The sequence below is a fragment of the Giraffa tippelskirchi genome, chromosome 8 (genome assembly GCF_054371585.1).
Source record: "Giraffa tippelskirchi isolate mGirTip1 chromosome 8, T2T-mGirTip1v1.2.pri, whole genome shotgun sequence".
NCBI classification, from domain to species: domain Eukaryota; kingdom Metazoa; phylum Chordata; class Mammalia; order Artiodactyla; family Giraffidae; genus Giraffa; species Giraffa tippelskirchi.
In genome coordinates this window covers 18,954,423-18,969,636 of record NC_137282.1, presented here as the reverse complement: position 1 = coordinate 18,969,636, position 15,214 = coordinate 18,954,423, and the positions used below count along the sequence as shown (strand labels likewise).

The window sequence follows — 15,214 nt, the reverse complement described above, 5'->3', positions numbered from 1 at the left end:
AACAGCATTATCTCAAGAAAGGATTCTGCTACAGCACTCTAATGCCCGTCCAGAAACCAGTTTCCCTGCAAAGAGTCAGCCCGACTCCTCACTCAGGCTCTTTTGCTGTCCTAACCTTCCAAAGGACCTCCAGTGGGGTGTCCACGCCCTTCTTTTTATTCACCTATTCACTTTACAGATATCCACCTACACCAGGAATCTTTTAGATCACAAGAATTTGTTGGTGTACTTCATTCCAAGCAAACCCCCTAAAATTAAAATCTCCAATTTAGGCAAAAGAGAGAAAAAAAAAAGGTGCTTCCACTTCCCTTTTGGGTCTCTCTCTTATTAGCTGGGTTCCCCAAGGGCCTTGGCAAATGATTCGCTGCAGGAAAATCTGAATTGCACCCAATTTTTTTTTTAGGAGCACCTTACGCAATATGGCATTTATCACAGATGATATACAAGTCCTCGGGCAGGTCTAGGAGAAAAATGCTTCCACCGCCAAACTGAGTTACTGATCATCCGAAAGGGTTGTATGGTTGCGGTTTCAAATCGCTTCGGTGGTCCATGTGCCCAAGAACCAACTTCAAAAGTCCCGTCTCCAGTCCATATTCACGCATGCGCAATCTGCGTATGTACACACCCACAGATTCTGGTATCTGCGATGGAGGGAGGGGGTGCTGCATCCAACCTCCCACGGATACCCAGGGACAACGGCTAACAGCGTCCTCCCTTCCCTTTCTCCTCCTCCCACCCCGGCCCCTTCTCAGCGGTAGCAAATGAAGCTGATCGTCAGGCCATCTCCGACACACCACTTCCTCCCCGCGTTCACCTCTGCATCCTGTTGGGCTCCGCCCATCCACACCAACATCGATATACTCTAAAATCACGGGCCCTAGACTTCGTGTACTTACATACTCTGAGGAAATTCTCAATAAATACTTTTATTTATTATTAAGTATAAGTATTCACCTGTTGGTGGTGACTTAGAAAGGAAAACCATGTCCTAAAAGATTTCTTCCAAAAAAAAAAAATTCCTGTAACTACAACAAAAAGACCAAGCACACAGAAGCCAGGCACTTCTGGTCAACTTGTTTTCGGCCCTTTGCCTCCCCTCCACCCCCCTCCCCCTTCCCCCTTAATAAAACCGGGAGGGCACATTTGCCATGATCTGTGGGTTTCCTAACTTCAAGCCTTACTGCTTTAAAAAAAAAAAAAAATGAGGTAAGAAACTTCTATCTGAAAAGTAAAACTGACACACAAACCAAGACCCAGTTCCTCCCTGACTGCCGAGGAAGCCGTTATTGCTCTAAGTTGGAGTGTTTTGTCTGCGTTTAAATATGTATCCAAGGTCCTTATTGCCATTCTAGCTGGCCCCACAGTCAGCCAAAGAGAGATGGATGGAAAGGAGCTTGGTCGCCAGGCCCCCTGCAGGTCAGTCCGGACCTGCTACCCGGCCATAGGGCCCCACCCAACGTGGGCTGGTGTGGGGGTGGGAGGGTGTTCCGAGGGTTCTAACAGCTGGGGGAGGTGGTGATGGGGCTATGCAGGTAGGGCAGGCTGCTGGGGGCCGGGTGCACCCCCACCGAGACCGGGAAGCTGAAGACGAACTGCGACGTGGGCGTAGGGGTGGCCTTGCCCCGCTCGCGCAGGGGCCCCGACGGGCTGGCGGCCTCCACCGCGCAGGACGTGGCCAGCACCTGCGACTCGAACTGCAGCAGCTGCCCCATGAAGCTGAAGTTGGGCGAGATGATGCTCCGCCGCTGCTTGACGAACTCGAAGGCCTCCTCCAGCCGCACGCGCTTCTTCATCATCAGGTAGGCCAGGCAGATGGTGGCCGAGCGGGAGATGCCAGCCTGGCAGTGCACCAGCACACGCCCGCGGCAGTCTTTCACCGCATCTGGGGCAGAGAGCCACGCGCCCGTTAGTGTCCCCAAGTCCCCGTCCTTCCCGCGGGCGGGACGAGGGCGCTGTGGGGAGGATCTGAGAGGCACTGGTCGGGCCCTCCCTCTGATCCGCGGAAGGAACAGCCCTCCGAGGCTGAGGCCGGGAGGGAGGAAACCCACCGGGCCAGGGAATGCCGTGGGTTCTAGGCGATTTTGGAGACTTAACCAAACAAATGTGCCAGGCTTAGGAAATGCACATGCTAAAGCCAGCACACACAGAGAGGTTTTCATTTGCAGGAGCAAAAACAATGGCCCAGTTCTGTCTGTGTCTTCCTCCCCACCCCAAAGTCTTATCTGCTTGGCAGGTGGGACACCCAAGGCAAAGGTTCTTGACTCTATCAACTAACAGTGCCTGCGGTTTGTATAAGTCCATCTTCCTAACCCTGGGCAACTCAGCACCCCAAGGGCCGACCTTCCTACTGAGAAAGAGGGAAAATAGGCACCCTCTGGGCAGGGTCCTTCCTAAGTCCCTCCTTCAACACTCCAGCTCCAAGTGGTTCCCTCTCCCCTCCCTTCCTGTCTCTGCCAGCCTTGCACCCAGCACCCTGGCTTTGGACCCAGTGCCCCAGCCAGGGCCAGCCTACCGATGTACTCGATGGCCTCCATGAACCAGGAGCTGATGTCGGCCTTGTGGTTGTCCTCCACCGGGATACACTTGTACTGATAGTGTCCTTCGAAGTGGTTTGGGCAGTCGGAGGAGACGTTCAGCAAGGCTGTGATGCCCAGGGCATCCAGCATGTCCCTGCGGGCCGCATGATAGGCACTGCCGAGGTAGAGGAAGGGCAGGATCTCCACCGGACCACCCTGCAGAAGGGGAGAACAAAGGGGCCCCCAAACATTGGAAGTGTAAGACAGTGGGACAGAGGGCTGGGGTGGTGGGACAGGGAGAGGGAAGCCAGTCTTCAGTGGGGGGCTTTCACGGGCCCTGGGAAGATGGCCTGTGGACCCAGCCCCTCCAGGTCTCCCTGGGGCTCCGGGAGGGAGTGATATGCTCAGTGAGACTTCACTGGCCTTGATGCTGGGCCCCCCTCTCTGGTTCAATCAGCCCACCTCCCCCCCCAACCCCCTGTGACCAATGCAACGGTAGACACAACGCTGGCCTTGTTCCACCGTTTGTGACGTGAGGAGCTTACACCTGCTACCACTAAGCTACTTGCTGCAGGTCAAAAACAGATGCCACATCAACCTCAAAGACAGGAGGGATCCTGGCAAAAGGAGGTTATGTTGGCTTCGCTAATGACACTATTCTGAGGTGGATCAACACAAGTGATGTGGGATTTGGGGAACAGAGTTTCAGGACCCCATCAATTTACTCCATCTCTGTCTAAAGGAGAGGGCTGGAAGGGGCATGCTGATAAGAATCATAGTGGCATGAGCTGGTTTTCTTAGGAGAAGGGTTGGTTGTCCACTGATGTTCACTTAGCATTTACGATTAGCTTGTATAGGGGGCAGACAGCTCTGACTTGTGAGCCAGGGCTGGGGTTTCAGCTTCCTACAGAGCAGCCCCACACACTTCTGGCCTCCTTGCTTGTCTGCACATAACTCTAGGAGCGAAGTCAGGGACTTAGGTCTTTACATTCTTTTTTAAGGGTAATGAAAGAAGGAAGGGGAAGAATTTCAAAGGAATAATGGATTCCACCTAAGGTCACACCCCAACACTCAGGGTTCATCAATTCACCCAGCACTGAGGCCCTGAGTCCTGAGCCTCTGACAAGCAAGGCTCTGTCTCAGCCCACACCTGGTCGTGCAGTGGGGTTCCACAGGAGCTGCAGCTCAGGTCCAAGGACTCCACTGTGCTCGGGGGCACAACAGGCGGGATGGCTGCCAGGGCCTTGGTCTTGGAACAGAATTCTGGGTACTCGGAGGAGAACCTCTCATAGCCACCTGTAAAGGAGAAAGATTCTCAGGTTAATGGGGTCACTGAGCCAGCAGGAAACCAAACCAGGGGAGAACTTGAACCCTACCCTTCATGGAGAACTGTTGGGAAGCTAGGGCAGCTTGCACCTAACGTGGCCACTAGGTGGCGCTGTGGGCCCAGAGATAATGGCTAAGGAGCCCTTTTCCCAGAGATGGGAAGATTACCTTGGAGAAGAATGCATTCTAAAAGCTGGAAGAAAAGCCTTAGAGAAAAGACTTCGGTTTAGAATGCAGATACACAGAGGAGGATGTGCCGGGGGAGATGAAGAAGGGATGCTTTCCTTACAGTGATGACAAAGAAAGAGGGAAGAGCCATTAGGGGTTTCCATGAGGCCACAACTGAGTCCTGGGACCCACAAAGATGTCTGTCATCCCCCAACTCCAGCTCTTCTTTTAGAGAGGTTCTCCAGTGTGGGAGAGAATAAAAAAACTATTATCCTGGCCCCAGCCCCTTCTGGACCTCAGCAACAGAACAGATGCCAATCACACAGCCTCATGAACAGCTGTTCCATCAACTAGGGGCCAAAATGAGAGGAAACGGGCTTAAATCTAAACAAATCCCTCTTGCCTCATCCAGGTTTGGGGCACGGGAGGATTTCCTGACCTGAGAGTTGCTAAGCCCTGGAACGGTTCTCTGCGGGATCATCTTCCGGGGAAGGTTTACGTAAAAGGAGGACAAAAGGCCAACTTCTGTGGAGTAGCGTTAGTGCCATTCAGGCAAGGGCGGCTGGGCAGGGGTGGGCAGAGGCGCAGGCGGAAGGGGGCAGGGAAACACACCAAGAAAAGACAGTCAGCCCGTGTCTTCGATTTTCTTGTGAACTCTGGGACTTTGCTTTGTGGGAAACTTACCATCTATTATTGTCAAGGTTTGGCCCTGCTTGTATTTTTTTTTTTTTTAATTTTTATTGTTGTTGTTGGTTTTTGTTTTGATGTGGACCATTTCTAGAATCTTGATTGTATGTGTTTTGGGGGCTTCCAAGGTGGCACAGTGGTAAAGAATCTGTCTGCAGTGCAGGAGATGCACACAGGTTCAATCCCTGGGTTGGGAAGATCCCCTGCAGGAGGGCATGGCAACCCACTCCAGTATTCTTGCCTGGAGAGTCCCATGGACGGAGGAGTCTGGTGGGCTACAGTCCACAGCGTCACAAAGAGTCGAACACAACCGAGCGTGCATGCACTGCTTCTGCTTTGTGTTCTGATTTCTTGGCCCTGAGGCACGTGGGAGCTCAGCTCCCCAACCAGGGATCACACCTGCGCCCCCTGCATTGGAAGGTGACGTCTCAACCACTGGACCAACAGGGAAGTCTCCCTGCTTGTACTTTTATTTTGCAGTTTCTATTGGACCAAAAATAGATTATAAATGAATTCAGCAGGGTCTGCAGGTTGTGGAACAACCACTCACCGGATGGTCACGTCGGCAGCTGGCCCGTTACACCTTTATGACTAAGTGACAGGGTGGGTGCCATTGCTCTCTATCCCTACCATTCAAAGCAATTTTCCAACATGTGATGGTTAGTCAATTCCTGAATCCCAACCCTAGACACTACCGCTTCGGAGGGGAAAGAAAATGCTCGTTTGCCACATCATAAGGCTTCCAGAAACAGGGCAGACATTTTTTCCTCTTTGAGCAGGAGGCTCCGTTTCCCTCCCCCAGGCTATAAATGGCCATTTCTCTGGTCACAGGCCCTCGCTCCTGCTGAGTCATAATGACCAGCCTCCCTGGAGGGAAAACCTGCTGGAGGGCCCAGTCCTGCCCTCTTCAGAGGTGCTAGTGGCCTGAGTGGACTTCTTGTCACAGGAGCAGCCCTCCCTTTCGCCTATAAACCTGCCAACACTTCCGCCCCAAATGCAGGCTATGGGCAACAAGAGCCGCCAAGTGCCTTTAGCTGAAGCCCCTGTGATGGGCCTCTGGGATGGAAACTTCAGGAAATGCGGCCCTCTGGAGAAAGTAAAAGGAGAAGTGGGTCCATCCACAAACCGATGTTGATTGTCTACATGAAACACCATCACTTGCTACTCTGTACTTCTGGAGGAACTGAAAAATTGAGTGAAAGGGTCTGTGTGTTTATTACATAATTTGAACTATTAAAATACATCTCAAAGAGATAGAAGACGTTGAGTGATGCCCTCCAAAAAGCTCATCACCTGGATGGGCAGGCCAGCAGAGTCACAGGACGGTCAGGACAAGGCTCCAAGGTCACAGAAGCAGCAGCCCTGAGGGCAGAAGGAGCCAAGGAACCTCAGAGTGGTAGAAAGAATGTTCTTCCGTTGCTGAGAAGGCATGGGACAGGGCACCAGACAGAAGGGAAAGAGCCTTGCCTTTGCTGTCAGACACACAGCTCTGGGTTGAAATGCCAGCCCTGTGAATGAATCATAGGCTGTGCAGCCTGGAGCCATCACCGAACCTCTCTGAGCCTCCTCCTCATTTGTAAAATGTAATGAAACTTCCAGGTCGGGAGTCTCCGGAGGGAGACAGCCAGTGTGCTGTGCCTGGCCCCAGGGAGACACGCAATGAACGTTTCCGTCTTTGGTACCTAAGGGGACTCCAGCTTCACTGGCAACTTCTCACACTCAGGACAGCTTTCTCCTCCTGGGCCTTCCTTCTTCTTTCCAGTGGGCATCTTGAGAGCTGGTAGTTAGGCAGCAGAAGAACAGGTACCGGGCACTTCCTGAGTGTCACGTCCCCTGCCCAGTCAAGGACATCTGCTACCTCCAGGGCTGACCATCAATCAATCCCCAGGGAGCAGCAGAACCCTGGAGGGGTCCCAGCCTGCAGCTGACCCTGGGGGTGTGGCAGGGGTGGGGGATGGGGGAAGGTGCAGGCAGGCCCAGAGACCAGACCAGGCTTGAAAGGGGGGCTATCTGTCATTTCCCCAAGGCTGCACGTAACAGGACAGAGAGATAGCAATGGTCAGGAAAAGGCACCATTACAACGAAGCCGCAAAATGATTACTGAAAAGTCCGTTCGCTCTGGAGATCTTCAAAGAACAAGCAGAAAGGAACTAAGTGAAGAAGATTTGTTCACAAGACAGAACAAAGGGAGGGTGGTGTCCCTGACATGGGAGCAACAGAAAGGATCTCCCTCCAGAGCCGTCATTAGCTTTGGGGGGGATCTGTGGCTGGTAGTTACAAGGAGCATCACCAAAGGACCTCCTTCTGGGGCCCAGGAGCTGCAGTCAGGCCAGGACCTTGGCTGAGGAGAGCATACCCTGGTGGGGTCTGGAGCTCCTGGGTGATGCAGCGCAGAGACAGGAGTGCAGGTCCATTCAGAGTGCAGGCCGTTCAGTCCACACCCCACAAGGTCACACCCCAGGGAGCCGTCTCCCATCCAGGTTAATAAAAATGACAGACCCTCTTAAAAGGAAATGTTCATTATGTGTCAGGCTCTTCCCACCCTGGTATCCAACCAGCAGCCCTGGAGGAAGGCGTGCCGAGCCCCAATTTAACAGAAGAGAAAACTGAATTGCAGGGCAGCCCCCACATAAGGGCATTCAGCCCACAGAAGGGGCCTCAAAGTCACTTGGAACCTGGTCTTCAGGAGCCCATCCTGGTGCTTACCCATCCTCTAGAAGTATATAGAGTAGCCCGATACTAGGTCCTGATGGAAACGAAACTCAGTTTCTTACGGTGGGTGGTGGTGAAGAAGACTGTTTCCAGTCTCTCTCCTCCGTGCCTCCCTTCCCAGCTCACATCTGGGCAGGTACCATAGCCACGGCCCTTTCAGCAAGAGCGAGATTTATTTGTATTTTTTATCTTTGACCACATCCTGTGGCATGCGGGATCTTAGTTCCCAGACCAGTGATAGAACCTGTGCTGCCTGTACTGGGAGTGCACAGTCTTAGTCACTGGGCCACCAAGGACATCCCAAGAGCTAGATTTAGATCTCCAGGCTTTATCCAGAGCTCATGAGAGGGAAAGCTTATTGCCACTGTAGACACGGTGGGGTGGGATGGGGGAGCTTCTATCCCGTAGCCCTGGAGCTATGCGGGGGGACCGGGCTGACGGGTGCAGAGGAGCCCCAGCTCCCACTGTGGGAGCTCGAGGAGACACATCCCCTCCTAAGCCCCGTGTTCCACCCTGAGAATGCAAGGATTCCAGACACTTTCGTCTCAAAGTTCCAACATTCTGTGCTCCTGAATGTTCACAGACTGACTTGCCCACTACCAACTACTGACAGGAGGTGTATTTCCATCAGATCTGTGTATTTCCACCTTCTGAACACAATCTCACAACGCATTTGCCAGTGGATTCCTACTGTTTTTTTTTTCCTACGTCCTGTCGCATGTAATTCTGTAACAGATATGCTGACTAATTTTGACCTGTTTTTCCCATGTTCTTATTTAATAATATACCTTCTAGCCTTAAAGCTCTCATTTTCTCATCTTAATTTTAAAACTGGAGCGTCTGGGGGGGCGGGGCAGACAGGACTATAATTTTCTACCCAACTTCCTTGAGTAACTACGCCTACGGTTCAAGTCGGTGTTCTTTTCGTCTTCTCACACGGACAGCGAGGCAGCTTTCAAAGTTGACAGAAACTATGAAACTGGCTGGCCCCCTGCTCATGCGGGTGGGGCGGGGGGTGATGTGTGAGAAAGTCCTTTGAAAGGACTCTTAATGGGGGGTCTGTGATGGGAAGGACAGTCTCTTGGTGGTGACGATGGTCACGGATCTTAACGTGGCTGCCACATTTTCCCAGTTACCCTCTCTATACTCACGATATCAACCTGTTCACAAACAGGGTTCATGGCCTTGCTGTCTTGGGACATCTTATCAATACGAAGCAAACACTGCCCAGCAGGCAAAGTCTGGGGACATCTGAGGGTCCTTTGGCTTTGAGAACTTCCAAGACTTCCGGTTTACATATGTAGGCTCCTCACCTCGGGGTAACAGGCCGAGACCTCTGGGTCCTGGGTCTGACACCTCTGGTGTCCCGGGCAGCTGCTGGACACCCGAGGTCACACCCGAGGCTGGATCTCGTTTGCAGCCCCTCCCAGATGGTCCTTCTCTGCCATTTGCTCGCTTCAGCAATCTGGCTTCAGCAATCTGGCTTCCATCTAGTCTACATTTCTTCCTCCTCAACTTCCTTTGTTAAAGGGGAACTGCCTTCCAGAAAGGAAACCAGCTATCTGGTTTCGGATGTTCTGATTTTTTTTAAGGAATCCCCTGGCTCTTTAAAAAAGCCACCCTTTCTCCTCTCTGAGTTCTCTGTGCAGCCCACCGTGGGGAAGGACAGCCTACCTTTCCTAGAAGCATCCAAGACAAGCCCCAGGGAGCCGAGAGGGACTTCCTGACAATCTGGCCACAATCTGGCCGTCACTCTCAGTTTACACCTATGCCTTGTCTTTAGTTGCTTTTGTAGACTGGAAACATTCAGTGCAGATGATACAAAGAGTGGTGACTTTGCCTCATTCTTTGTAACTCTTCAACTTCTCACACTAAGGGTTAGGAATTACCCTTGAGACCTACCTTTATTTTTATGTTTGTAATTCTAACAGTTCTCGGCTGTCATGGGTATTGTGTCCTGTTTGCAAGGAGAAAAGCCAGTCCTTTTGCCTTTGGGTGAAACAGCTGCCCTGAGCATCCCCCAGGACTCTGCCGTTTGGTGCCACTGACCTGGAAATGAGGATGGGCAGGGCAGATGGACATAGAAAGAGAAAAGACAGAACACAGCCACCTGACCTCTGCCCATAGCTCTCAGGATGGGCCTCAGTCGCTGTTCTCAAGGAAGGTATCATGTCAGGTCTCTGTGATCAGGCTTGGGGACTATAGGGTATGTGACTTTCAACCTGGAAGGAGAAGCTGGAGTATCTAGTTGATCTTCCTAGTTTCTCAAAACAACTCCAGGACGGCTTTTAAATCAGAACTTGAATAAGAACTGACAAAGGTCACGGGCTGAGAAGAACTTTAGACAGAAGAAAAAGTAAGATAATGTTTTTATACCTGAAATCTTCTGTGTAACAGACTGATCTCTTATTTGGGGGATGTGGGAAGTAAAGAACGACTTCTATTAAGGTAAGAAAATGCTCTTTTTGCCTTTCTCTACTGGGGGAAGGGGGTCTAAAACCCTAATCCAAGGATCTATGAAGGAAAGAGAAAGGGATTTCAAAAGAAATGTGTACTATAATTAAATCTGAAAAGCTGAAATCACTAAACTGTCCCAAAATGCCTACCAGGGTTTTCAATAAAATGAGTTTTACCCCCGTGGGAAGATTAACTAGCCAAATGACCAGAAAATGTAGTGATTTGGGTTACTGCTTTTAGCAAACCTTGGATACTATTAGGAATTATAAAGGCCAGCTAGCATTGCCTCGATATTAAGTAAAGTTTTCTCTTAACTATGAATTTTTGCCTGTGGTATTAGTTATTAACTACCTGCAATATATAACCAACTGCCCTTCAAAGTGGCAGAAATAGAAAAATCTGCTGTTTAAACGCAGTTAATTGGTAAAAGTCAATAGCTTGTGACCAGGAAGGGTAATAGAACTTCAGAAAATATCTGGCTGTTTCTACTGTCCCCCTAGGATGGCAGATATCAACAGTCTTCCAAGGGCTTAATGTCTGACCACTTACTCCACACCCACCACCACACATGAACGGTGGCACAGAAGGCCCCACTGGCCGCAAAATAAAAGGAAAACATGGGGGTGGGGGTGGGGACGGACATCCAAATTTCCCAACCCCTAATCAATTCAGGTATTTACTAAAGATAATCTAAGGAGCTTGTCTCCTCCCGTTTCCTTTAGTTCCCTGCCCCCAGGGCCTTCAGCGAGGAGCCCACGTTTCCTGTTCCGCTGGCTTCTGCACTGTCCGCCCCCAGGCGCACCTCCCCGCAGCGCCAAGGGAGCCCATTTCCTTCTGCCCTCACTGGGAGATGCCTTCGCAGGGGAAGGCAAGAAGGAGAAGGAAGACTAACTGTGTGAAGACCGCCTCTGCTTAGCACCTAAATGAAAATAAGCTGAGCTGAATAGAATATGTACCAGTTAACCTCAAAGATGCTCTTATCACCACTGCAGAACAAGCTGGAAGGAGGGACCCTCCCTCCCCACAACCTCTGTGCATTTTAGGCGGTTGCTTCCAAAGGCAGGCTCCCTTTGCTTAGAAAGACCCAGCTAAACCTCTCCTGGTCCCTCCCGCGAGGGCCTGTGAAGAGAAGTTGGACCCCACGCCCAGGCCATGACCCTCCCCAGCTCAGAGGATGCGGTCTTGGAGAGGCAGCAAGCGGTCCGCCCTTGCGCGCGCCAGGTCAGACAACAGGAGGCAGTGCAGGCCTCGGGAGGAAACAGCCCTTAAAGCACTCCTTTTCCTTCGGCCAGGCACCTCGCCAACCGCCAGGGGATTGCCGGTCCCGCATCTGTCTCGCGGCCGGCCCGTGGGGCGGCTCTCGGTACAGATCTGGCTCCGGGCTCTCCCGGCGGGATTCGGGGAAACCAGGCAGGTGCCGTGAGCCCGAGGAGGGAACCTTAAAAATCTGCCTCTCTCGCCGGGAGCGAGGCCTAAGTGCGCGCTCGGAAACCCTAGGTCGGTCCTCTCTGGATTTCTTCCAGGAAAAAAAGAAAACAAAACGAACCCAGACGCCACGTGCGTCTGCTCTGCCTCGAGAAGGGTCCTGGGTTCCGGGGCCGAGCAGGCAGGCGCGCGATCGCGGTCCAAATCCGAAGCGATCGAGGTGAGCATGGCTCGGAGAACACCGCGCGGCCAGCCCCTGCCACTCGAAGGGGCTTTCGTCCCAGAGAAATTTCTCTCATCGTCCCTACGTGCGCCAGCACCACGCAGGGGAGGACGAGCGGCGAGCTCAATCGCGAGGACCCCATCCCCGGGCTCCACCCGGTCCGGGGCCGCGGGGCTCCCGGCACACCTCGGCGCCCGGGCAGGGCCCCTTGGCCCCCGCGCCCAGGTCGCCTCGCTTAGCGCCTGGTCCTTCCGGTGCAAGGCCCTTCCTGGCACTTTCCCTTAAGGCGCTGGGAGGAGAAGGGAGGAGCACTGGGCCCAATCAAAGGTGCCAAAGGCCGCCCTCGCAAAGAAAGAAAAATCAGCAAAATCGCCTTAGTGGTTCAACTAAAGGTCAACAGCAGCATTTCCCCAGCAGCTGACAGGTCAAATGGCCAGGAAGCAACTGCCGAGAACAAAGCCCCCCGCTGTTCACAGGGGCCAGCCCGGCCCGCCGGCACCGAGCGGTGTGGTCGTGCTTTTTGGAAGGGGCGGTGGGGAGCGGTTTCCGCCGCGCCTCCGGCCCCATCTCCCTTCCTCTCGGGTGAGCGAGTCCTGAGAGGAAGGGCAGCAGGGAGGGGACCAGGGGCGCCGGCAGGGAAAGGGGCGGCCCTTTGATGGCGGGGGTTCGGAACGCCTCCCTCGGGTCCTAGGGCGGTCAGGACCCGCAGCGAGCTAAGGAATGCACGGAATGCAGCGCGGGTGGAAGGGGCGCAGCGCCGCAGGGCCCCAGCGACTCGCACGCTCCCCACCCGGCCCGGCAGGTGCGGCCGGCGCCCGGGTCCTTCCCGGTACTTGGGGAGCCCTCGGCCCTTTTGCAGTTTCCGACTTGCAGATTTGATAAGACCTCCCCTCCCCTAGAGTTTCGCACTTAAGCACGCGCCGCCATCTGAGTCTTGAGTCTGAACAAAAGGTCGTTACTTCTCAGCTGCCTTCATTCACGAAGCCCCGTCCCGCCTGGCGACCCCTGCAAATACTCGGACCTCCCGCCTCCGTCTCCGGAGCCTGGGTCTAGCCCGAGGCGAGAGGGGTTGGCCACCCTTCCTGGTGGTGCTTGGAGTTGGGCGGCAGGAGAGGCGATACAGATGTGCTCCACACCAAGCCCGCAAGCTGACCCTCGTTTTTGCCTTTATGAATGGTTGGTTTCCAGCAGGAGCCGCAGAACCGATCGCACCCCGGCGCTCACCCTCCTTCCCTCTCTTCCCCAAGTCTCGGGATCTCGTAGTCGGATTCAGTGCGGGACCTGGCCACGCCAAACCAACAGGCCTAACCTGTCCCCCACCTCCCCGTAGTGGCACTTAAGAGCACTTCCCTGGACTCAAAGGTGGAAAAGCTGCTGAGTCGCTTCTCCCGCAAGGCCAGATCGTTAGTGGGTGTAAACAAATGCAGAATCGCCGGGAAGGATCCGGAATTGCAGGTGACTGAGTCCTCACCATCTCTGAGGATTTCAGGAGCTCGCGCTTGCACACAAACGCACAGAATCCTTGCACACCGGCGCGCACACCAACACGCACAAAGAAGCGTGAGGGGGGCATCCCGCAGCCACGAGTCCCTCCAGGCATCTCTTCTCCTGCCCACTAACGCGCAGGCCGCCCAGCCCCGCAGCACCGACCCTCCAGCTCGCGCCCCGCGCCCGCCTTTACCTTTCAGCAGGCAGATGTCGGTGCGCTCGGCGTTGCGACGCAGCGCCTGCACCACCAGCGACACAGTGCTGTCCTCGCGAAGGCTCTCAGCGCGCGGGCTGCGCTCGTCGTAGACGATGACGGCGGAGTAGAGGCCCGAGCGCAAGCGGGCGCGCACCTCCTCTTCGGCGGGCAGGATCTGCTCCAGGCTCACGGAGCCCTTGGCCCGCCGCCGCACAATGGTGTTGCAGCGCACGTTGACCGAGCCTCGGATGTAGCCCGCGCTGTGCGCCAGGAACGGTCTGCAGTCCAGCAGCAGGCACTTGCCGCCGCTCAGCAGCCCCAGGGCGCCGTGGCTGCCGCTGCCGCCCGCGCCGCCGCCGTTCTCGTCCCGGTTCATCAGCCTTTTGAGCACGCTGCAGTCCATCTCCCGCAGCTCGTCCACCGTCACCATGGTCGCCGGGAACCGCGTCTGCTGGGCACGCGAGGAGGCGAAGGACGCCCGGGCGAGCGGGGCTCCTGGAAGGGGTGAGCGAGGGGCTACGAAAGAGCGCGCGCGGGCAGAAGCGGCCGCAAACTTGGCCCCTAGGGGCTCTCACTGGCGAACCTCTTCTCCCGGGCTCCCCCTTCCTCCGGCAGCTTCTTGGTTACATAGCAGTCCGGGCGGGCTCGGGCGCCGGGCAGCACGATGCCAAGGGGGAGGTGGCAGTGGAGTGGATCGTGTTTACGGGAGAGGTACGAGGGCTCCCTTCTGTTGTCGCTTCTACTGTATTTTGCCCGTTGAGCTGCCGTTCCGGGCGCCGTTCCCCCACGAACTGCCGGAGCTCCGCGCTCTGCCCCAGCCAGAGTTTCCTCTCCTCGGCGTATAGATTTATTAATGCTCCTCGGCTCTCCCCCGGGAGGGGGCAGATGCATTACTACCTCGCGAGGCTCCGCCTCTTTCCATTCTGGGCCGGGAGCCCTGTCCCGCCCCCCGCGCTCGCTCCCCGCCCCCTGGCGGCTCCCCCCGCCTCTCCGGCCCCACCTCCTCCGCGCGCCCCGGCGCGTGAATGGAGTGCCGGCCGCTCGCTCCTGGTCACGGGGACGTGACGTCACAAAGAGCGGAGTAAACAGGGCGCGCGGCTGTCGCCGCCAGGCCCATTCATAAAACCGAGACCTAGAGGAAAGAGGGAGGAGGCCTCCGACCGGCGGGCGAGCGGCTGCGCCGGGACTTTGTGAATGGAGCGTGGCGGCGCCTCTCCACTGCCTCCGCGCGCTTTCAGCCCGACCCGAGTTGCCTTGCACCACCCCTCGGTGGTGGCGGCGATGATCTGCGGGAAAAAATCGCCAGCCGAGAAGCTGGCCTAGCGGAGGGCCGGACTCGGTTTTGAGCTTTCATCCCGCTTTACCTCCGCGCTCCCCCCTTGCCAGCCTCGCAGGTGTCCCCCTCGTACCCTAGGGGACTAGAAAACGCCGCATCGCAGCCGGCCCAGCCAGGTCCTCCTCGCCCCAGGCTTACGGAGCGCGTTCGGCCCGCCAGGCGTTTTTGGTTTTTCTTTTTCAATTGCAGTTCCTCAGACTTTAGCTTCTGCCTTAGCCTGATCGAATTTCATCTTAAGGTATTAAATCAGTTTTATAGCTTCCCGAGGAACGTGGGCAAACCCGAATCCAGAAGATGAAAGAGAAAGCCCTCGCGCCCCGAAGCCCGGTAATAGGAGTGAAGTGTTGAGTTTGTTGCTTTACGACCCAGAGGGAGACATTAATTGGATCCAGAATGTTGTTCCCAAGGAGGAAGGCGGAGTGCCACTCCCTTCCACGCTTCCTAAAGATGTTTATTTAACCCTGATGGGGGGGGGGGACAGACATTTTCGGCTTTTGGAAAAGACCTCAGGGCTCTGGTACTCGTGAGAATTGTCTCTCAAGAAATGATAATTAGGGTCCACATTTGGTGCGAAACTAGACCCCGAGAAACTGACCTGTAAAGAATTCAATACGTCCCAGGGCCGATTCGGGTTTCTTTGCATCCCTCTTCCCCGGTCTGGTCTCAATTTCCCCGCCCCC

At 54.8% G+C, this 15,214-nt stretch overlaps 1 protein-coding gene across 2 annotated transcripts; it reads right to left on the bottom strand.

Annotated features, from left to right (window-relative positions):
- Positions 1–910: 910 nt before the first annotated feature.
- DUSP4 (dual specificity phosphatase 4) lies at positions 911–14,205 on the bottom strand. Of its 2 annotated transcripts, none has more exons than XM_081520914.1 (5): positions 13,260–14,205; positions 3,893–3,932; positions 3,667–3,812; positions 2,513–2,732; positions 911–1,882 (listed from the first exon to the last, which is right to left on the bottom strand). In XM_081520914.1, exons 1-5 carry the CDS (start codon positions 13,626–13,628, stop codon positions 1,497–1,499), a joined length of 1,161 nt encoding a protein of 386 aa, XP_081377040.1. In that variant the 5' UTR covers positions 13,629–14,205; the 3' UTR covers positions 911–1,496. The 2 variants fall into 2 exon arrangements, with proteins under 2 accessions (XP_081377040.1, XP_081377039.1); XM_081520913.1 differs by lacking the exon at positions 3,893–3,932 and having other exon boundaries at positions 13,196–13,693; positions 13,782–14,205.
- Between the last annotated feature and the right edge of the window lie 1,009 nt (positions 14,206–15,214).

What these genes read in the sequence shown, in the direction of transcription:
- DUSP4 (XM_081520913.1), bottom strand. Translation starts at nt 13,628, where the DNA reads ATGGTGACGGTGGACGAGCTGCGGGAGATGGACTGCAGCGTGCTCAAA. An exon ending in GAACCCCACTGCACGACCAG is followed by an intron (nt 2,733 to 3,666) that starts GTGTGGGCTGAG and finishes CCCCTTCTGCAG; the next exon opens with GGTGGTCCGGTGGAGATCCT. An exon ending in GGAGGCCATCGAGTACATCG is followed by an intron (nt 1,883 to 2,512) that starts GTAGGCTGGCCC and finishes TCTCTGCCCCAG; the next exon opens with ATGCGGTGAAAGACTGCCGC.